The sequence below is a fragment of the Mycteria americana genome, chromosome 3, assembly GCF_035582795.1.
Source record: "Mycteria americana isolate JAX WOST 10 ecotype Jacksonville Zoo and Gardens chromosome 3, USCA_MyAme_1.0, whole genome shotgun sequence".
Taxonomy (NCBI): domain Eukaryota; kingdom Metazoa; phylum Chordata; class Aves; order Ciconiiformes; family Ciconiidae; genus Mycteria; species Mycteria americana.
In genome coordinates this window covers 116,471,320-116,493,380 of record NC_134367.1, presented here as the reverse complement: position 1 = coordinate 116,493,380, position 22,061 = coordinate 116,471,320, and the positions used below count along the sequence as shown (strand labels likewise).

The window sequence follows — 22,061 nt, the reverse complement described above, 5'->3', positions numbered from 1 at the left end:
CGGCTAGCAAGACTTGAGGCTGTGACATCTCCATCCTGAAGCAGATCTCTAAAATGGATAGCATAGGATAGCACAGGATAGAAGAGAATAGCGTATTTCAGTTGGAAGGGACAGATCTGACGAATCACCCCTTTTCACTTGGAGGAAAGTGTGCAATGCCTAGCCCTGACACAGGCTAGCAGGGAGACTCTGCTTTGGCAATGTCAGCTCAGTGTGGAAGTGTGGCAAGCACCTGGGAGCAGGGATGGGAGTATTAACATTTTGCACAGTTGCAGTACTTTATATCCCCCCACTTCTCCAGGCATGTATGTTAGGATGTCTGATGATGCTAAGACCATCTGGCTCACCCCCCTAGGCTGAGATATCAGAAGCAGTATGGTCATCACCTCCCTAAGCAGCCATGGCCCCAAGCAGCCCCTCTAACCCTTCAGGCTACACTCACAGGTCACAGGGTTACAATTCCTGTGACACTCCTGTGTCACAGGAAGATGTCCACTGTGGCCAGGAAGGGTGGGTGAAGGGGTTGAACCAAGGGGTCTGGAGCTCCAGCTGGCTTGGGGAGTCAGGGTTGACTGCCTGAGGAGGGAAGATGTCCTCAGCCTCCTGCTCCCCCTCTGCCCTGTCCCAGCTCCTGTCAGTCCTGCTCCTCCTACCCAGGCAGCTCCGGGAACATGTGTCCAGCCAGATCAGACTGGGGACTGTGGGGTAAGCACTGGGGTAGGAGTGGGGATGTCAGGCAGATGTCCTCTGTAAAGATGCTACCAGTCTTGATCAGAGGAGGATGGTGCATGCCATTGCCCCGAGGTATCGGAAGCCATCTCTGCTCCATTTACAGGACTCAAGCGCCTGAGTTCCCCGGGGTGGCTGTCCTCTTACCATCAGTGCTCCAGTTTTGGACTCAGTTTATAACCAGATGTTAGGCCGAATTTCTGTTGTAAAGGTAAAAACCACTGGTACTGAAGCGCCTTGGGCCGCGACCTCGCCATGGGCTTTGTGCAGGCAGAACGAGCGCCTTGCTCACTGCAGTGGGGGCAGAGTTCAGGGTCGCCAGCCTGAGCTGCCCCCGAAGAGGGTGTCCCCGCTTAGCCTTCTGCAAGCTGCCTACCTCCCCTCACTGCCCACCTCCACACCTGCCTTGTCTGCTTGCTATGCCAGCCTGGCTCGCGCTGGTCTGTCTCCTGCTTCGCCCGGCTATCAACCGGCTGCTTCCAGCTTAGGTTGTGAGCTCTTCCAGCAGCTCTTCCAGGACCTCTAGGGACAGAAATCAGGGAGAGTGGGCACAGTGTCGCTGTATGCCAGGGAAAAACCTCCCGCTCCCTCCCCATCATGAGTTAAAGAGCTCCCTCCTTCCCTGGAAAGGGCCCGCTGACCAAGGACAGAGCTTCTCCAACAGCCCTTGGAGAGTAAGGAGGTGTTAGACCTGTCTGGGGAGAGCACCAGCCCCACAAGCATGTGGGGGAGGAGGACTTGCTCAAAAACAGATGTGTTCTTGGTTGCTCAGATGCTTTGGGGATTGATAATCTGGCTGCTGTTATTGCAAGCCTTCTTGGCATGTTTCAGGCTGTCCTCTCCTTTTACAGACTGACAGGCTGCAAACTGCCAGGGAGCCTGGAAAAACTCTAAAAGTCTAAAAAGGGGCACATTGACTGCCCAAGACAAACACCTCCTACCCTGTACTGAGGCTGCAGCAGAGGCCAAACCTCCCTCCATGTCTCCCAGCCATGACAGGAGGAGGAGAAAGAGGACAGGAGCTTACAGGATGGGTTACACCCAGCCTTCATGCCACTCTGAACCACGGGTGACCCCTGGGGACACAGCCACCTGCATCTGGGAGGAGGGACTGAACCCACCATGTTTGTGGTTCCTCTAGTTGCAGGCATTAGCCTCTGAGCTGAAGGCGGGTTTCACAGAAGCGATGCAGGAGCTGTCACGAATCCAGCATGGCGAGTATGCCCTGGAGGAGAAGGTCAAGAGCTGCCGCTGTGCCATGGAAGAGAAAGTGGCTGAGATGAAGAATTCCCTCAACACTTTCAAGGTAGGAGTGCGACCTGCGGGGAGGCTGCATACCTGCCACATTAGCTCGGGTGGCATGGGGCAGCATTCCCCTGCCTCCATCAATCCTTTCTGCTTGCAAAGAAAATGAGTTGGCAATTGTTTTAGATGTATCTGGTGCACTTCCTTTGGCTTTGTGTCTCCCCTGACTACTCCAACCCAAATGTAACCCATGCCCTGGCCTGTTTAGCCTTCTCAATGGGCCATGAGGCAGTGCTGCGAGCTATCCTGGGCACAAGCAACCCTTGCTCTGGGCTGCACATGCAACGGGCATATTGTCTGTTCACAGGCTGCCGCTGGGCCACTGTGCCATACCTCTCCCTGGGTCAGGTCTCCTGTATTTCCTGCAGGAACCAAAGCTGCTGGGGAGCAGGGAATTAACACAAAACCCTAAAGTCTTTTGAAGTTGCATTCCCACACGGCTGGGAGGAAGTGCTGCCTGGTTTGATCTGGCCCAAGAGGACAAAAACAAAGGACTAGAGAGAGAGCCTAGCAAGAAGTCTTGATGTACACTTTAAACCAGCCAGCATCTCCATGCAGAAACTGGATGACTGCCTGTGAGGAGGCCGGCAGAGGAACTGTTTTATTGTTTTTATGGTAAATTTTCCCCATGGGGTTTTGCTGTGTCAATAATACCTTGTGAAGTTAAAGAGGGCGGCTTACTGGAAAAGCCCATTACTGACCCTGTGACAGGAGAGTCGGATGGCACTGGGCAAAAGGAGCCCTGTGGTCCTAGATGAGCAAGGGAGACAACAAGAAGCGTAAGGGCACATGGCAGAGGTTCAAAGCAACCAGAGGCAGGGTTATCTAGGACATTGTCAGGGGGAAAAAAGGGGTTTTAAAATCCAGATACAAGGAATTATGCAAGCAACAGGAGGGGCAAAGGCTGCTCTCCCTCTGCCTCATGCCCATGTTGACTATCCAAATGCTGAGCTCACAGTGAAGCCACCTCCTTGCTTGGGGAAAATCCCTCTCCTTCGATTTACAAGAAACTCTTGAGTCTCTCTCCTCCATCCTGCTGCTGACATTGATGAAACCTGTAGGAACTTCATGCATCAGAGCACTCTACATCCGAGTAAAGCTTGGCTGAAGCTGCCTGAGGGAGGACGTGCTGACAGGGAGGTTACAGAGGGCCTCATTTCCTTAGGAAACTAGGCTAAAAAGGCAAAAGCTTATACGTGTGAGTGATCACACTGGGATCTGAACCAAGTGCAACATGTGAATACACATGCTGGAGAACTGCAGAGGGAAATGTGCTTCCTCAGGCCCACCTCCAAATGCCATTACAGGCAGGAGTCCTCCCAGTGCTTTCAACTGGTGGTGGATGAAGCCGTATGTCTCCATCTCCCACCTGTGCCTTAACCATGTGATATCATACCAGCTTGGGTGAGTTGTCTGTAGTTGAATTAAGGATTGCTATGCTGTACATGGCATGTATTACACACACTGGACTCGCAAAGGAAGAGTGTCTAATCACAGAGCCACTCTCCGCAGCACCCTGAAGCACCTCTAGTGCACACCAGCCAGCATTCAAAGCTGTGCTATGTAAGGCTGATGGGCACCCTGGGAATGCTGTGCTTTTGCCTGTTTCTCAGGAGGAGCTCAGTGATGCAAAGTCAATGATTGAAGAAATCAGTGCCAAGCAAGAAGAAATGCAACAGAAAATTGAGCAGCTGCAGCAAGAGAAGCGGCGGGAATCACGGAAAGTGAAAGCTAAGTAAGGGCCCGAACTCCTGGGCTCCGGAAGTGCTAATTAGCAGTGGTGTCCATTTTGTTCATTTCCTTATAGCTTAATTTCTTAATCTTTTCCTGGCTGGACATTGCAGGTACCCTGCAATGTCCTGATTGCAGGGGTACCCTGCAAAACCTGTACCCTGCAAAACCCTGATTATTACTGGAAGCTCTAGCCTTCAGTTTACCCCAGGCTTTTAGACACATACCCCACAGAGCAAACACAGCAGAAAAACACCAACACCTCACTGGGATTCCAGCAGCAAAATAGCCCTAGCAGCTCTCAGGGAAACCAGGGCCTGGTGAAACACACAGACCTGCTAGAGACATGTTGGGGCAGGAATATTGTTGGAAGTCAGGAGCCTTCACTCCTACAGGCTATTGCTAAGCCACCCCCATCCAGACAATAGCACTGCAGTTTCCCCTTCCAAGCATGCAGGACTCAGTGGGCTCCCGATGGTGCAGTCATGCTCTGCTTTCCTGTCACCAGCCTTTTCTTCTCTGAGCAGGGTCATGCAGGAGCATGTTTGCACACTGCTGGGCCACACTGTTGCTGTGATGAAGCAGATGGCTCATCCACCTTGGCTCTGATTAGCCTCCTTGTGAAAACGGAGTTTTGATGATGGGTGTACAGCTGCCTTGATGCAAACACTTTGCAAATCTAGGCTACCCCTTAGCTAATTAAGCCATTTAATGAGATGAAATATGCTCTGCAAAAGAACAGATCTGAAATAACCTTCTCCTGTAGCCAGTGGAAGGTACTTCCAGAACGTTGTTCATGAACTGCATCAAAGCCAACTCCTTTCCTGGTCTCTGCTGGAGTTGTCCTACTTCTGACCCTGTGCTTGTACTTAATACTGGTGTCTGCCACAACTGTAGTGTAGGAGCTTCACCTGTAGCATTCATACTTTCCAACTGTCTCATTCTTTGTATTTGTACAGAAGAGCACAAAAGGATGATCATGGGTCACAGACAGTGCCTACACCTCTCCAGGGCAGCCCATTTCGATCCATTAACCTCCCAGAACCTGTGCTGATCAATGAAGATTTTACAAGTCTTTTACACAACGTGACTTACGAAAAAGGTAGGAAATAGAGTAGGCAAATACAGTGCCTTCCTCAGGAAAAAAAAAAAATCCAGAAAAAGGTCACTAGGGTAAGAGGACACCAAGTTTTCCTCAGGTACCAGCAGCACAAAAAGAGAATGGGGGTGCTCCATGTAGCAGCACTGCTCCTGGGTCTGTGCGCACACCTCAGCACAGTGTCTCAGGATAGCAACCTTAGTCCTGGCCTGGATTCAGGAGATGCTGCTCTGTGAACACTGTCCCAAAAGCCATTGCTTGCTTCCTCCAAGGAAAGGGAAGCAGGCTGGATCTTCTTCCCTGTAGTGCTAGTGGCACAGACACAGAGCCAAGTAGGAGCCCCTGATAAAAATACTACAACCTGTGGATTTGTTTCCATGTAAGGGAGCAAGGCACTGAAAGGAGGATCACAGGGACTGGGCTGACAGAGAACACCTGGTATCATTAAGGGGCCATACCAGTGGTTGATTTGACAAGGGGACATGGGAGCTACATAAACACGCTAGGCTACTGGTGTCACTGCTCCTTGCATATACACACTGCTAGGAGAATCACTGCCCCTTGTTAGCTGTGGAAGCCGCTAACCCATGGTGTCAAGGTTACACCTTGACCAGGAAAACACTGCCAACTGCCAAACACTTGTGAAGGTTGGAATCAAAGAAAAGGTGATGGACCAGAGCCTTTTTTTTCCTATAATTAACTTTGGGGGTCTAAACTGGTCTATCACTCTCTTGCTGTTCAGATAGGAAGACACGAAAAACATATACATTTAAAATGGCAGCAAAGGCAGAGATTGGATGAAAACCATGTGCTGTGTTCTACTCTGTTCTGCTCAGAATCTGGCCAGTCATGGACCCCCTTTGCCCTACTCTGAGGTGGTATGTTAGCTCTCTCCCTCACAACCCTCTTGCACATCCACCTCTCTCACCCACTTCTCCCGCTACCCCTTTCTTTCCAGTTGTCTCACCCCTCCACTCTTAAATAAGCTCCTTTCCACCCAAAATGGCAGCTGTATCTCTATGTCAGGCCTCCATCCTCTTGTTCTGCCTGCTGGCTGCCTTCTACCCAACGTGCACCTACTGAGCAAGGACAAGCCAAGACTGCTCACATTCCTCTGCAGTCATATAGAACCAAGCACAACAGGAACCCCCACATTAGCCTGCCTGCAGGTGCTACTGAAACAAAGACCGCAACAAGAGCCACAACAGTAAAGATCCTCCTTAGTGGAGGATCTAATGGGTGTTTCCATAGCAAAAATGTGAAAGACTGAAGGATCTAACCATGACTTGGCTTGGCAGGAGGAAGCCTGCTCTACAGCTGTCTTCTCTTGTAAAGTTTCCCTTTGTACTTCAACAGTGTCTGACACCAGGATCATGCCAATGGGAGAAGGAAGTGTGAAAGTCATAGCAGGTCCAGGTAGGAAAATACTGAACTGTCAAAAAACAGTGGGACAATGATTCAGTTAGACTGCTTGCTTTACTGCACTGAAGAAATGCTTTCAGGGAATGCATTTCACAGGAATGTCTTTCACTTTGCCGTGTACCTCCATTTTCATACTTGCAGTTGAGATATGAGGGCAAATGTGCATCCCTGAAGTGCCAAATGCCTGACAGACAATGCAAAGGATTGATATTTGGCAGGGAAAGCCTTTCTGCTGCTGCTTTCACAGGTTTTAAGTGCCTTTACAGACAGGAAGAATTGAGGCTTACTGATATGGCAAAGAATAATGAGAGTGCCATTTTGCCACTTGGGAAGAGATTGTCTTTGCAGTGACTACACACCAGCAGAACTGGTGAGCTGTTTATTTGCCCACCAGCTTCCAGATTCCTTGTAGACATGTCTGAATAGTAACAGAGGAGTTTTTCTGGCAAAAAGAAAAATTGGACAGAAGTTAAGAGAAGGGTATAGTAAGGGGACACTAAGGATCCTGACCAGCAAAAGGACACATGAAAACAACCATCAGATGTTTGCACTGTTCACTAGAAGCACACACTGTTCTGGGTGGCTCTTTTGCTTGAATCCACTTTAAAAACCAGAGGGTACAAAAGCTACAGAAAACGGTCCATTGCAACCCAAATTCAAAGTATTTGCATTAAAGCAATTCCAGCCCAATGGCTCTAAGCACCTGCACCCTCCCCTACCTTCTCTGTGATTTAATAGCCTCAGACTATCAGTCCTGCTGCTGCTGTATCACATCACACTAACAAAAAGTTTAAGAGCCATGACAGTTTACATCCATTGAGAATGGCATTTAAATCCAAATTATAATACTTTGTTTCTACAATACCTGCCAATAAGTGTCATATTACCAAGTTCTGAAGTGTCCCAAAAACCTGAAGTGCAACCATACTTGGAATATATGTTTTTTCTTTTCTAAAGTGTCTCTTATTTTTGACCTTATTTGGCCTGAAAATAAATGCTGGAAGGGTACAAGCCTTGTTCTGTCAAAGTGCTTGCCAACTGCACTTCTGTTTGTAAATTAATGCTACAAGGCTACAGCCCTTGTGAAACACAAAGAATGCTTCAAACTCTCCTATCATTCAAATGAATAATAATACAGGTTAGCTGCCTGCTGTAGCATAATCTGTCAAGTGAGATGTCAAGATCCATACAGCTGTTTGTCATTGCAGGAGCAACCATAGAGACAGACGACAGCCTCAAGCCTTCCTTGACAACAGAAGGGCAGTCGAAAGTGCATCTGCCATCAACAGTGTGGAAGCAGCCCAAGGACACCAAGGACTGGGGAGATGAATACATTTCCAAAGAGCAACCGGAGAGAGGGAAAGACATGGGCCAAAGCAGATACAGCTCAGCAGACAACATTATATGTGAACCCTCTTTGGCTGGTAAGGACAGAGTGGAAGACTGGCTAGAGAGGCTCAAAGCTGCATTCACATCTGGTGTGAGCTGGTCAGTAACCACCTTCTACAGAGGGGGATACACAAGCCAGTTTCTCCTGCTAGGGGGAATGTCTCAGGGTCTCAGTCTCCAAGACTTCTGGCCTTTGTATTTGCTGGTCTGTGCCACTGACAGAATTGCTCTCACCCAGGACACCCATTCTCCTCTCCAAGACCTGGCAGGTTCAGAGTACTGATGGGATTGTGACAGTGTAGTTGCTTAAGCGGGTGAAAAATACAACTTTTCATTCTGCAGGAAACTGGATGTGAATCCCTGGTATGAGTTGTTTTGGCTTTGATTGCTTGTTTTATTATTCTTAGAAAAAAATTATATTCATAGGGGAAAACACATTTGCTTTGGAGCTTTCTTAGCAAGCTGTGGCTCCAGTCATGTCTGGGGCATGCTGTAGCATCAGGCTAGAATTTTATATTTTGGGGAAAGTACACATACAAAGACAAGACATTGGTGTCACTTTGCGACAGTTTCTCCTTTCATGATTTAATGTCAGATCACCAGTCTAACATCAGGCTGTCCTTGAGGTCAGCATTTCCTCATTTTTAAACTTAACCATTATCTTCTGGAAGCCAAAAGGCAGAACATCGCTTTGGAGCTGCTGGAGTCAGAAAGGAAATATGTCATCAATCTTTCCCTAATCCTGAAGATCAAGGCCACGTTGCAAGGGCCAGATGTGAAAAGGAGCACCAAAGAGAGAAGGTATTTGATTTAGTGTGCTCTCTCTTTTGGGGAGTTTTCTTCAGTCAATATTCTTTCTGCATCATCCTCTCTCCCACTTTTCTTTCAGAGATCTTTAAACACTTAGAGCTTACTTCTAGTTGGAAATTGGAGGCACTGGAAGGTTTTTGCAGTTAAAGACTGCAAAAAGACTTTCCTGCCTGTCCTTGCATCCTGGCATTTTGTCCACCTTGCACCCCAAACCATTTCACTACTACTTCATTTCAGTCTCCTTCTGAGTCCCATCAGTCTCCTATTCTTGTTTCACATGCCTCCTGCCTGGGTAGGAAAAAAGCTTTGTGCATTCACTGCCTGCTTCTCCCAGTCCACAGCTCCAGCTCTAGAAGCTGCTGTGGGCACAAGCCCCTGGCTAGTGGCTGCCATCCATCAGGTATCGATATATACAGACATACACATGTATTTACACACAGACACAAGACCAGTGGGACTGACCCAGCTTAGCAGTTAAACCCACCTCTTTGCAAAGGCCATCCCCTGTGGCAGCTGTCTTAGTTCCCAGGATGGGATAGCTCCTACAGCTCTCCCCATTCACTCAGCTTTGGCCTGGGAGTTCCCAGCCCCTAAGCAAATTTGGGGAGTGCAGTCCTTGCTAGCTCTCTCTTTTTCGGCTCTTTCCACTGTCTCTAGGAGTCCCACATGCAAGGAGTCATTTGACAGAAGTCCACTGTGGGACATGTGGTACATGGGTTGATGTGGACTCATTTAAGCAGTTACATGACACACAGTTCAAACTGAAGCATGATAGTCCAAAGTGAGTTTTTATTTTTACTCTTTTTCCCTGGGACCTTTCCATCTGGCAAAATATTTCAATATTTGACATCTTTATCCTGATTCTGGATGAAATCAGCATGAAATGACAGAAAGGCAGCAGCACATTTTGACCAGCTCTGCAAAGTGTTGGCTTGTTAAAAGGCCTGACAAATGAGACACCATAGCTGGGGAGCTCTCCTCCAAGCACTCTATGGGATGGCTCAGGACCATGGTCCTGCTCCGTTAACCACAGCAGCATTGCCTTGGGCTTCTTAGTTCTGCAAATTCTGGTCAGCTACACAATGCACTGGAGAGTCAGCCTACAAAACCTTCAAAACACTGTAATAATAGCCTACTGGAGAGGGTACCTGCCTGTACATAGCAGCCAAAACAGGGCCTCCTGGTGCAGGCAGGACTCCAATAAAAGTAGTTAATAATATCTGTGTTTAAAGCAAGCCTGTGCTGACCACCCATGAATGCACACTTCAGCAGTACATGCTTAGGGCTGAGCTTCTGCTCTGTGTAACCAGTCTGATATCATCTCCCTTCAGTTTCTTCCCCAACTCTTTGCGGTACCTGGTCCAGCAGCATGTCGATTTACTTCACGCTCTACAGGAGCGAGTCCTGAGCTGGCCACGACAAGGGATCCTAGGAGACATCTTCCTGAAGTTAACAAATGATGAGGTATGTTACAGATATCTCTGGACTCTTCTGTTATGATTCATGATGCTGTGCTGATGGCCCACAGGTGAGCCGAGATACCTTGCAGCAGAGCGGCTCTGCTGTGAAGCTGTGGCTAGAGTAAGGCCTTTCAGCCAGCCTCCTTTGAGCAGCGTCCCAGTGCATGGTAGCCCCTTTGTCATAGTACTTGGTTGGTCAGGGAGCCCACGTGCCAGACCCAACTGGGGGCATGCAGCCACATAGCACAGCCCTATAATAAATGCACGACACCTAGACTTGGTTGCAGGAGCCATACGTAAGCCTTGACAGCTTGGATGTCTGTATTCAGAGTGAGGGTGTGAAAAGAGAGTGTTTCTTATGCTCCCCTTCCTCAATACACTTTGCTCAGAATTATGACAAGCGGGTGGGCAGGCCCCTTATCCTGTATGGTTTGTAGCCCCAAGTAAAACAGCACCTCCTTCTCAGAGTGAAGGTCTGCCCAACCCCTGGCGAGCAGTGGGACCTCTCCTGGAAGGATGTGTAAAAACTCATCCAATGCTTTATAGATTTTAAGAGTCTTAAATAAGAAAAGCTTCTTCCTCCCCAGCCTCTCTACCCCTCCTATCTGCTATAAAGCTTTTATACACTGTGCTCAACATCTGAACACATTTTATTAAACAGCCTTTCTTGAAAAGTCCCAAGCCCTGAAAACTTCACACAGTTAGCAGCTCTGCTCCACTAATGAGCTCCCAGGAGTGATGGTGGGGAATCAACTGTTTCTCGTTCTGGCTGGCTCTATGACCAAAAATCTCTCTTAAGTTTCCTTGTTCTTTTCTTTTTTCCCTTTGTAAGAATAATTTTCTGGACTACTATGTTGCTTACCTGAGGGACCTGCCAGAATGCATCTCTCTGATCCACGTGGTGATCCTGAAGGAGGTAAACTTCCTGCCTGCTTCACAGACACGTAATGGCAACATGCAAGCCTGGATCTCTTCCTGTTATGCCTGCCCATGATAGGACTCTTCTGCCAATCCACTTGTTCTGTTACCAAATGCCAGTTTCCCAAATGTTGCCACGGCTGACATGCACCTACAAAAGGCAGTAGCATGTTCACCACTGTAACCAAAGCTATGACATAAAATAATGTCTCAGATCAAACCTCCCAGAAAGCTTGCCTATGCACATGCTATCCAGACCTGTCCCAGGCAAACGGAAAATGGAGGGCTCATCCAAACAGGGAGACCAAGAGTGAGGCTGTAAGAGAGAAAACAGTCTCTACGGTTCAGCTTCAGGTATTTGGTCTCACACCCTTGATTCTTGGTTTAAACTAGGAAAGTTAAATATAAAGGTAGTTTAAAGTGCAATAACTAAACCACACTAGCTCACTCCCAAGACATCTTAATTTAGAAGTCAATCTAATTTTGTTCAATTCATTTGGACCTAAACTAAGAAATTCATTCTGAACAACAGTGTCTACCTGGGGTTTCAATGAAACTTAACTAGTGCACTTTAAACATACAACCTTAATTAATTAGGCTGAGCATCCCTCATAGATAATCCCCAACCTAAGGAATTTCATCCTTAGGACTAGTATCACTGCTAGAAGGAGCTGCAAATATCCCTTCCAGAAGCAAGATGAAAACTGGTGTATTGTCACACACAGCTGCCACTTGACTGGAGTGCTCCTGTGAACTGTTGTAACTACTTCCAGCATAACTACTCATTAAACCCCAGAACCATTTGGAAGCAGACATCTTTTATGGGTGGGAGAGACTCTGAAGTTGCTTTCTCTGTTTCAGGTAGAAGAAGAAATCAAGTCTGATCTCTACATTCTCTTCTTCCATATAGTCCAGCGAATCCCTGAATACCTTATTCATTTACAGGTAGGGCCCCAGGATGGAAACTGTCTTGTTGAACTCTTACCACAACATGTGACTTTTAACTTAGAGCTGCTATTCAGGCGTGTGTAGGTACAGGGCTTCTGGCTAACCCAGTGGGCTCTCTGAAAAAAACCTCTGAAAGGGAAAGCCAGCTGAGAATAGCTTAATTTTCATCATTTTCACCTGAAGCTTCCTTCTATTTGCCAGTTTCTCCATTTGGCATGACAGAACCAACTTTTGTCCCCTGGAAAGCTAAGAGCTCTGCTGCCTGCTGCTCTGGGAGAGCAGGAGGCCAGAGGTGGGGCACATTACCATGAGCTCCAACTTAACTCCTGTAACAGACCTGGCCTCTTTGCTGAGTGGTCCACATGCCTGTTAGCTGAGAGACTGAGAGGGCTAGAGGCTCCTAGGGCCCAACCACCTTTCCTACACAGAGCTTGCTGATAAAAAGAGTTCTGGTTCACAGGAGGGTTATCTAAATTGTACTAAAACATTTCAGACGGGGCAAATAACACAGAAAGCAAGCCCTATAAAAACAAGGGATTGGTTTATTTATCCAATGCTAAACTCAACCAGTGCATCACCCACACATCCCATGATTACATTTACAGTGGCTACTTGTGTATTTGCACTGGAGTAGTAGGAGGCAGGCGCTGTCCAAGTCCCTCAGAAACTGGTGGTGCCTAGAAGAGCTCCCACCATACTCCCACAGGGCAGTGCCACGGGAACTCCAGAGCACTAATCCATGGTCCCAATAGCACCTTCTCCCCAGAAAGGGTTAGGACACCCTCCAAACAGCCTGCTCTCCTTTGTGCCCCAGAATGTCCTGAAGTTCACGGAGCAAGAGCATCCTGACTATTACCTGCTGCTGGTGTGTGTGCAGCGCCTCCGGGTTTTCATCTCACACTATAGCCTCCTCTTCCAATGCAATGAAGACCTGCTTATACAGAAGAGGAAAAAGCTGAAGAAGTAAGCACAACATCAGCTCATTCTCTCTATCACCAGGGAAAGGGAGGTGTGGGGGAAGCCTGGAAACAGGGGGTTTAGGTCCAGGCAAGATCAACAGGCACATTGCTCTGTTGAAATAAAACAAAGCCCTTTGCATACGAATGCTGGAGAAGGCCCATTATTGGCATTTGTCCTCCAAACTGAGGTCAGATTCGGGGTGGGCCCTTCTGTCTAACTCTGAGAGTGAAAGGAAAATCAGTTTAATCCTTCTAAACAGAGCAGCCACATGTTTCATGGGAACATTTGATTCCTTAAGCTGATGGCAAAGTCATGCCCCAGTGAGAGAATACATGGGTACTTAGCTGCTTTGGCAGCTTGGGGCCCTGGTGAATGCCAAGACTATTGCCTGAAGCCCTCATAGGCTAAGACTGAGAAAGAACAGTGTTATTTTACTGGGGGAGTGGGGTGGGAGAAACAAAAGCCTCCCATAATCTGTTTGAGATGAACTGTGACAGAAATGACCCGGAATGTAGATTCTCAAGTTGTGGTTCAGAAGAGTGCCTTGAAATGAAGACTTTTTACTAAAATCAAAATCTGGTTGCCTTTGCTCCTTGTGGTGATTCACTGGGGGAGCAGGACAAGATCAAATGTCAAGGGAAGCTTCCAAATATGGAGGGTGGTAAAGGGCTGGAGCAGACTGGTGGGGAGGGACTGCTATAAGGAGAGGCATTAAGAACAGGACAGAAAGCAGGATGCCCTGCTGCCTGGGACAGACTATGTCCTTGCTTGGGGCGGGAAGAGGTGAATGGGAATATTAAGGTCTCTCCCAGCCCTGTTTTCTGTGATTCTACATGCTCGTGCTCATTCCCTGCCTTATTTCTTAGCACGACGATGGATTTCTCCTCCCTCAGGTCATCCCTGGTGAAGCTGTACAAAGGTCTCACCTCCCAGTGTACCAGCCAAGAGGTTTCTCCAACACCCAGTGCGACATCTATCCGGGACAGCGGGATCCACTCTGAAGAGACAATACAGTCATTCCCACCAGCACCTTCCTCTGGCACGACAACCCCGTAAGCCTATTGTCCTAGTAGAAGGCTTTCAAAGTAGGCTGAAAACTCTCTCCTCAACCATGTTATGCCAGTGACACTAGGCAGTTACTGTCATTTCCAAGACTACTCCCTGTGTATGCATAGAGAGATGAAGGGCTGGCTCCTTCCTGCTATCCACTACCATGTGGCTTACCAGCAGGAAACATTTCAGAGCTCTACCCAGGGCTGTCAATGCTCTTGCTAGCTGTCTTAACAGTGTACCAGGGAGGACATGTATTTGTGTAGGCCTGGCAGTGGTGTGCGTAGTAACACTCACATTATTCACTGTCAACATTACAAGAGCTAGGAAACACGACCAAGGCCTCAGACTATCAAAAAAAGTACTTTTCCACACAGCACGTCATTGAATGATGGGACTCACTATCACAAGATGCAAGTACAAATAGGTTAAAAAAAGACACAAGACTAATTCAAGAAAGACAGGGCTATTGATAGCACCCAGCAATCTTTGGCCATTTCTAGCCTACTGATAGGTACCAACTGAGATGATCATCAGAGAAGCATGCTAGACTTGCCTTTTTTCTTATGTCAGCAATTTGTGGCTGTTGTGCTTCCTTACATCATTTGACACTAACAAGAAGAGTTTGGCTTCATCATTCTGAGTCTCCCTCAAGTGGTAGTGTTATTAGATCAATCCCCATCCACCTTCTCACCAGGTTAACCAAACCAATCTCCCTCCCCTCACAGATGCGACACTCCAGGCCCCCATCTTGGTAGCCTCAGCTGGCACCTCCCCAGTTTCCCCACGTTCATCCTGAACTGAGGACCCAACATGGGTCCAGGTGGGGCCTCATCAGCACTGAACAGAAGTGGGGAAAATAACTCCCCAGGCTCAGCTCCTAATACAGCTCAGGTCAGGGTTTGCCTTGTCTGCCATGAGAGCATGCTGTCAGCTGATCTTTACCCTGGCATTGGCTATAACCCCAAGTTCATACCAGGGCTGCTGCCCAACCCAAATCTCCCAGCCTGGTCTGATGCATGGGGTTATCTTGCCCCAGATGCAGAGCTCTGCACATCTTGAACATCACAAGGTTTCTGTTCCCCTATTCCATTCATTATGTCCCCAGAAGATGGCAGTGGAACTTTCCTAAGTAGCGTTCGTTAAGGGCCATGGAAGTACACGCCCTGCACCTTATACCTCATCCAATGCAGTACTCTCTGCTGACTTACCTGGAACACAAAGAAGGTAGCAGCCCTCCAAGTACTCCTGACACACTTCTGGGGACAGAGTCACCCTACCCAAGAGAGGAACCCTGTCCACCTGAAATGACAATGAGACCACAGGAAAGTAAGACACAGCCCCTACATTACAGAAAGAGAAGGAAAGTAAAAATCCACAATGCAGATGAACAGGAGAGAAATGGAGCAGTTGGCTTCTCATCTCAGTTTCTATTAATTTCATGGTGTCGAGTACAAAAGTCAGCCAAAGCTACTGGATAAGCAGTTCTACCCTTACAAGTTTGCTCCTGCTAACCCAGCCAGACAATTTCTGTTAGTGGCAGCTCTGTTACTGTTCTCCAAGATATGAAAATACCTTTTGGCCTTAAAAGCAAGAGAACGGGGCTGGGGGAGCGAGGGGGGCTTGTCACGCTGTCTCTCAGTCATCCTTTAGTATTCCACTTCCTTCTGTTTTTTTGTTTTGTTTTATTTCTTATTTTTAAGGCATTTGATGCCCCAGATGAAGAAACCCCAGCCAACCGTGATGGAGAACATCCAAGCTGTAAAGCCCCCTGACTGGGAAATGGAAAGTAGAAAACATGAGAGGCCAGAGAACATCCTTGCATCCTCTCAGCTCACAGAGCAGGAACTCAAGGCTCTGACAGCCCCCTTACAGTCCATCCCTGAAATGGAGTATGAAGCACCACCGGCTGATGCGGTGGGAAACACCGAGAGAGCCATCAGGACCTCTGTGGAGCTGCTGCAGGATGCGAGGAACTTTGCACCAAGCTACGAAGAGTTTGACTACCCTGGGGAGGTTTTCACCCTGCCAGGCCCCTATGAAGATGATACCTTCCAAAACCTCACTCTCTTTGAGAATTGCTCCCCGGCCTCTTCCGAGTCCAGCTTAGACATTTGCTTCCTTAGGCCTGTTAACTTCACATCAGAGCCAGAGAGGACAGATCATGCCTTACAGCCATTGCCTAAGAGCTGCACTCCCGTAAGCAGCAGTACTTACAAGCGTGAGATGTTCCACAGCAAAGGCAAGCAGCTGAGCAGGTCTCTGAAGGAGCTGCCGAGGAGCGCTGAGGGTGTGAGCACCAGACTCTACAGCACACGGAGCAGCAGTGGGAGCCGGCTGCAGCAGAAGCAGGAGAGGAATGTCCAGCCTCACATGATCTCAGCCTCATCTCGAAGCTCCCAAAGGAGCTACTTCCCCCCACAGAGAGGAGCGGGTGAAAAACAGAGCTTTTTGGAAGTAAGGAGGCTTAAATAGGACAAGGAAAAAAAAAAAAAAAGGCACAAGGTGGTGCAGAAGCAGCGGCAGCAGCAGGAGAAAGATCTGAGATACAGTTAGGGCAGAACATGCCTAAACAGCTTCCAAGTCCACACATTCAAAGTCCTCATCTGCATGTACATGCCCAAGGGAGGGACAAGACAGCTCCTTTTCACACACATCTTCCCTAGGGACAAGCATAGGCTTGAGGCACACAGCTGGCTGAGTGACAGCTAAAACACCCTTGAGACAAGCTAGCCTCTTGTGTCTCTCTAGCTGTCATTAAGCTTCCCCCACAAGTAAATGTTGTATCTGATCAGGGTCACTAAGTATGTGCAAAGCTGTTCAAAATTAGTGCTATAGGGTGGCATCCAGTTAAAAAGGTGCCTTTCCACCTGCTGTGAGGACTACTGGGTTAAGAAAACCCATGGATTTAGTATCAGATCCTCAGCCAGTGTAAACCAGCATGACTCGGCTGAACTCAGCCCATTTACACCAGCAAGGATCTGGTCCATGGGTTTTGTTTCACCTGTGTTTGTTGCATGGATCACAGACCCATGCTAAAGTCTGTGTGAAAACAGACAAAGCCCAGCAACCGTGTCCTGCAGACAACCACTGGCATGGCAGGTGGCACTCTAGCCCTTCAGGGACACCCAGTCTTGCAGGAACAATGTTTCTGTAGTCTGCAGTGCCTGTTCAGAGTCAGCTTTGAGCTGTCACAGTCAGGGGGGGAAGATGCCCTTCACACTTCCTGGGGAAGAGGCCAAGGGTGCTTGTGAGGTACTTAGCTAGTTCTCTCAGTGCTGCCTGGAGAAACAACCCCTGTTAAAATGAGGCAAGATGCAGATGAGGCTGTAGATGCAGATGATGATGGGAGGAAGGTTCCAATAGCCTGACTGAAAAGTCAGCAAGGAAACTTCGAAAGAAGAGAGAGAAAAAAGCCTAGTGAGTGAAGGAGGCGGTGGATGGCTGAGCAGGGGAGATGAGGCAGAGGAAGAAGAGCCATGGGGACACCCCCCCCCCCCCCCGAAACAGGAGCCTGTGAGCTCTTTGGCACTCACATGTACAGAGCTATGGCCCACAGCAGGGTGCACATGTGGAGCTAGTCCAGAAGTGCAGGACATGTTCTCCCCCACAGAGCAAAGGAGACCACTGTGGCAGTGGTGGGCAGAACTGGAGAAAAAGAACTTGTCCAGAGCCTTGCCGAGAGGAACTCAGCACTCTCGTGAAAGGCGGAGAGATCTTTTAGTGGCACATTTACCACAAGGTGTCTGTGCTAATGAAGCCTTCTGCCCCACAGATATAAAACCAGGCAGCAGCAGAGCCAACAGAAGGTTTTCACACTATATCAGCTCAAGAAGCCTGAAGCCTCCCTGCCCTAGGGTAATCAGAGCTCATGAGAAAGGAGAGGGTGGGAAGTTCCTTCAATTCCCCATGCTGGCTTGCTCCCTCGTTGGCAAAAGGGGCGAGTAAGCTCTCCCTAAACAAAAAGCTTAGCAAGGAAGCCTCCAGTTCCCTCTAAGAATGCTTATCCTTCCGCTCCTCTGCCACTGCCTCAGCCTCAGAGCCAGCAGCAAGCTCTCTGCAGAGGTACCAGTGCTGCCGAGGCCTAAGTGACCTGTTGTCTCTCAGCCTTGCCAGCACCTCCTCACCCACCAGGTCCCTCCTAGCACAGAGAGAGAGAGAGAAGGGGACAAGGATGTGAGGTTGCAAATGCTGGTTAAATTGTCTTTTCCCTTTTAGGAGCTCCATGCAGAAGACAACACCAGGTTCTGCCAGAAGGATGACAATGAGCAAACATCCTTCAGCGACCACAACCCGCGGCACGAGCCCAAGGGGGGTTTCCGGAGCTCCTTCCGCAAGCTCTTCAAAAAGAAATAAGCAGCCCCAAGAAAGGCAGGCCGCAGCCTAAGCGCAACAGTGCTTCCCCAGGTCCCTGAGGGTGGAGACAGACAGCAAGGCCCCAAGATCCCCCAACTAACACAGTAGGTGGAGGGGTGGGGGAGAGGAGACTGTCACAACTGCCTTACAAACGCATCGTGCTCTTCCTAGCACAGGGCAGGGCCAGGCTATGGGTTGAAGTGGAGCTCAGCCAGCAGGTCCAATAAGCACAGGAACTTGCTAGCTTTCACCCCTGCCTGACTTAACTTTCCTTGGAGTTTTGGAAAGCTGGCCGAATCCCACTATCTTCTCCTCCCCCTCATCCCCCAATGCTGCTTGATTTGCCATACATCTTTGCTCTTCCAAATTCAAACCAAGTCTAATTTGGGCTCACCCACAACAGAAGGGTTACCTTTGCAGCCTTGGCATCCTGGCCAGAAGTCTGAAATTCCCCTCTTTCCTCCACTTTCCAAAGAAAAACCACCATCAAAGATGTCTTCCAGGAGGCCAGCTTGCATTACCCTGCTGGTTTGAGGTCTAATAAGCATCAGCTGAAGCACCTGGGCTTTGTACTGCTTAATCAGCAGCATCCTTTCTTTTGGACTTCCCTCACTCCTCAAAATCCTCCTTCACCTTTTATGCAGCGTGCTGTTTCTCGAGTTGCCTCCTGCTGTATGAATCTCTGCTCCAGCTGTCGGAATTGCTTGTGTCTCCAGGCAGGTGATGCAGGCTGAGCCCAGGACCTGCCACAAGACACAAAGACTCTTCTCCACCTTATCTGCACTGTGGATCGATGCAGACACTGACAGAGTCAACCAGTGTCCTGGCTCTTGGTAATACACCTGAAATACTCTTTGCTAACTCTCTTTGGCCTGACACCACCTTACAAGCCCCATCATGTGCAGCACCCTGCTTTGGAGCAGTTCTAGCTAAAATTGAGGCAGTAGGGCAGGAGAATCGATGGTGCCCCACGTTCAAAGTCACAAACCCTCCTTCTTGTGCAAGGATACTCTTCCTCCCACAACGAGGCCACACAGATGCCACCCTCCTTGCATCTCAATATGACAAACCCTCAGTAATGCTGTTCTCTGCAGAAGACTATAGCTTTTGTTAAAAAGAAAGTATGGAGAGAAACACAGCCCTCTGGTCCGACATCCATGTCACACCCCAGCAGCCCATTGGTATAGGGCTGTGGTGTTAGCTGAAGCTGGGGCATGCTGAGGGCAGTTTCAAGAGGAAATGTGGTTTTATCACCTTATTTTGGGAGAGTTGGAACACTGGTCTCTCATAAAGAACAGCTTCACCTGAAGAGGTTGTGAACTGTCTCTGTGGGGCCCAACAGCAACGTCTCGGGGGAAATATGCAAGGCTGTGTGAGGGTCTGGGACTCCAACACCAGTGCAAAGGTGACTGAATCTGGTGCCAAGAGAAGAGTACCCACCATGCTGCATGGCTCTCCTGGCAGCAGCAAGGGTATAGGGAGGGCCCAGAGCAGGTATCCTTGGCTGCAGTGGCTAACACCCACTGCAGATGCAGGGCATATAGCTCTCCTACAGTGTCAACTGACCTGCATATCTACTATCTGCTTTTCCTCCTCTGGTGGAGGTGAAGAGGTGTGCGTGAAAAGGGTTATCCACCTAAGACAGACAAAAACCATCTTTTATCTCAATCAAAGTTTTCCCAACATTTCAAGAAAGTGACCAAGAAAAACCCCAGGGATTACAATGTTTTGGCTGATGCCTGCCCCATATATTTTACTGGACCCAAAATAGCTCCCCAAAATCTACTTCTGCTCCTTACAAAGAGGAAAAAAGCATCATTCCCCACCCCCCAGCTTTTGGAAACTATTCTGGGAAGATTTTTTTTTAAATTTAAGGTTTTTAATGACAAAAAACCCTTTCCATCTCTTTCCTTCTCCCTCACATCCTCATTAAATTACAAATTCCCTGACCCTTCCCAGTCAGGACCGCTCCATGCTGAACAGCCACTGCATCATGAAGACACTTCCTAGGACTTCGCAGCTTTCAGTCAGACAGTGCAGGGCCAGGATAGAAATATGTGAGAAGAGCCAGAAACTTGTAACTGAAGCATCAGCAAAGTCTGTTTGTTCTGCAAAGGAATCAGCCATAGACAGACCTATTTGTTTTTCCATGGAACCAGAGTTATATCAATATGGATGAGTTTCCCCTGTAATGCACTGATGCTGTCAAGGGCTCTGATGCTTGTGTCTTTGGTCTCGTATATAACAACACTTCTACCTTTCATAGAACAAACTTGCTCCTCACATTTGCCAGGCAGATGTCAGGACAGAAACAGGACAAAGGGGAAAACCTACCTGCTAACATCTCCTGGGTGAGGAAATCCTTCCAAAGTGGCAGACCCTGCTTGTAAAATGCACATGGATTTTAGCTTCTGTTTTAGTGATTTAAGGCATGGTCAGAATTGATGGTTATTTCCTTCTGATCCTGTATGAGTTCTTACTTCCAGGCCTAAGTATATCATTTGAGATGTCCTTGTACCTGCTCAGAATCTGCAAATGTAAATAAAATGAATGAATAATGCTCAGCACCACACAGAAACACACAACCTCTTGCAGGATCCGATCCAACTTCACCTTTAGTGTACATGTGTGCTCTGGATTATTTTTCTTCCTGTGCCAAATAAACGTTGCTTTTAAATAACACTGTTGTCTCTTTTGCACTGAATCAGCCATAAGGTTGCATCCATTAAAAGGAGAAACACATGTTTCTCAGGTCCCTTTCTGAGGCAACATTACTTACAAAATCCTGTTCCCCTGCACACACAGTCATGCGAGAAGACTGTTTCCATACACCTGGTTCCAAGACTCTTACCCAGCACTCAGCTGACTCACTCTCTAGGCTTCTGGTCAAGATCCTGTTGTTGGTGCAGCTCACTGTGACATTTCTTCAGCTCCTTCCTCCATCTCCTTTGCTCCTTCTGCTGCTTCAGTTACAGACACATGAGCTTTCACAAAAAAATCCCATGAGCCTTCTCCACTGACATACACACCACTGTAATTTCAACTATCCAACTCTGTAAGAGATCTTAATATCTTCCTGTATATCACAAATGTCTGTCACATACCAAGTTCTTCTGAAAATTTAATTCCAGTTCTGACTATCAACACTATCTTACTTTTGCCACATTCTCAGCAGGTCCAAAACAATGACACCACAAACAGGGACAACTCAGCCATGGTGTTCACACCTCCCCATGCCACGCAGCATCTACAAGAGTGCATAGCGTTCCTCCTACTGCTCTGTAGCTCCCTGCAGCGTCGTGTCACTTGAGGACAGCGGTCTCAGAGATTAGCATATGCCAGCAGAGTTTTAAATCAACAGTCCAAATGCAGTTTTATTCCTGTGCAAATCTACTGGGGTGTTTCCTCCTCAAATCTCTTTCAATCATATGGATGCAGATCGTGCCTATCAGCTAGCTGCTGGGGAACTGCCAGCCACTGAGACAGCCCCCAACAGGATATGCTCTCACTGTGGCTGTGACTCTTCCAGATCACCTCTCCATGGCTACACTCCCTGCTTAAGTGAGCCACCCTACACTCTCCTCAGATTATGGGTAATTGACTTTCAGTGCTGGTCAAACGTATCCTCTCACCACTTCATTCCTCTAAACCAGCATAACTGAGGCTAATTCTAAGTTTACATAACTTAGGCACTTTCTCCTACTTTTTTTCCCTTGAGTTGCAATGTATCCTTGCTTCCTCTACAAGTTCTTAGAGTATTTTCACCTCAGTACAAGTCATGTACATGTACAAGTAATAAATATTCCTTGGCAAGGGCAAAAACCACTTCAACAGGTTCCAAGGAATCCAGTTGCTTTTTCCAAACTCTACACAAAGTTGTTAGG

General features: G+C 48.1%; 1 protein-coding gene and 1 long non-coding RNA gene across 3 annotated transcripts in view; one reads left to right on the top strand and one right to left on the bottom strand.

Moving 5' to 3' along the window:
• The window catches only part of ARHGEF33 (Rho guanine nucleotide exchange factor 33), a 33,020-nt gene extending 14,241 nt beyond the window's left edge, over nt 1-18,779 (top strand). Inside the window, exons 4-16 of the mRNA XM_075496728.1 lie at nt 1,871-2,035; nt 3,648-3,769; nt 4,725-4,867; nt 6,221-6,280; nt 7,495-7,710; nt 8,347-8,476; nt 9,817-9,949; nt 10,778-10,861; nt 11,725-11,808; nt 12,626-12,774; nt 13,638-13,823; nt 15,525-16,278; nt 18,040-18,779. Of these exons, the coding sequence (XP_075352843.1) occupies nt 1,871-2,035; nt 3,648-3,769; nt 4,725-4,867; nt 6,221-6,280; nt 7,495-7,710; nt 8,347-8,476; nt 9,817-9,949; nt 10,778-10,861; nt 11,725-11,808; nt 12,626-12,774; nt 13,638-13,823; nt 15,525-16,278; nt 18,040-18,177 (2,364 nt within the window). The 3' untranslated portion in view covers nt 18,178-18,779. The remainder of the gene's footprint in view (nt 1-1,870; nt 2,036-3,647; nt 3,770-4,724; nt 4,868-6,220; nt 6,281-7,494; nt 7,711-8,346; nt 8,477-9,816; nt 9,950-10,777; nt 10,862-11,724; nt 11,809-12,625; nt 12,775-13,637; nt 13,824-15,524; nt 16,279-18,039) is intronic.
• On the bottom strand, nt 9,300-18,856 carry LOC142407345 (uncharacterized). 2 transcript variants are annotated; one of them, XR_012774897.1, is made up of 5 exons: nt 18,738-18,856; nt 13,698-13,768; nt 12,668-12,742; nt 10,808-11,014; nt 9,300-9,928 (listed from the first exon to the last, which is right to left on the bottom strand). It is a non-coding gene; the product is annotated as an uncharacterized LOC142407345 (long non-coding RNA). The 2 variants fall into 2 exon arrangements; XR_012774896.1 differs by lacking the exon at nt 18,738-18,856 and having other exon boundaries at nt 13,698-13,824.
• Nucleotides 18,857-22,061: the final 3,205 nt, after the last annotated feature.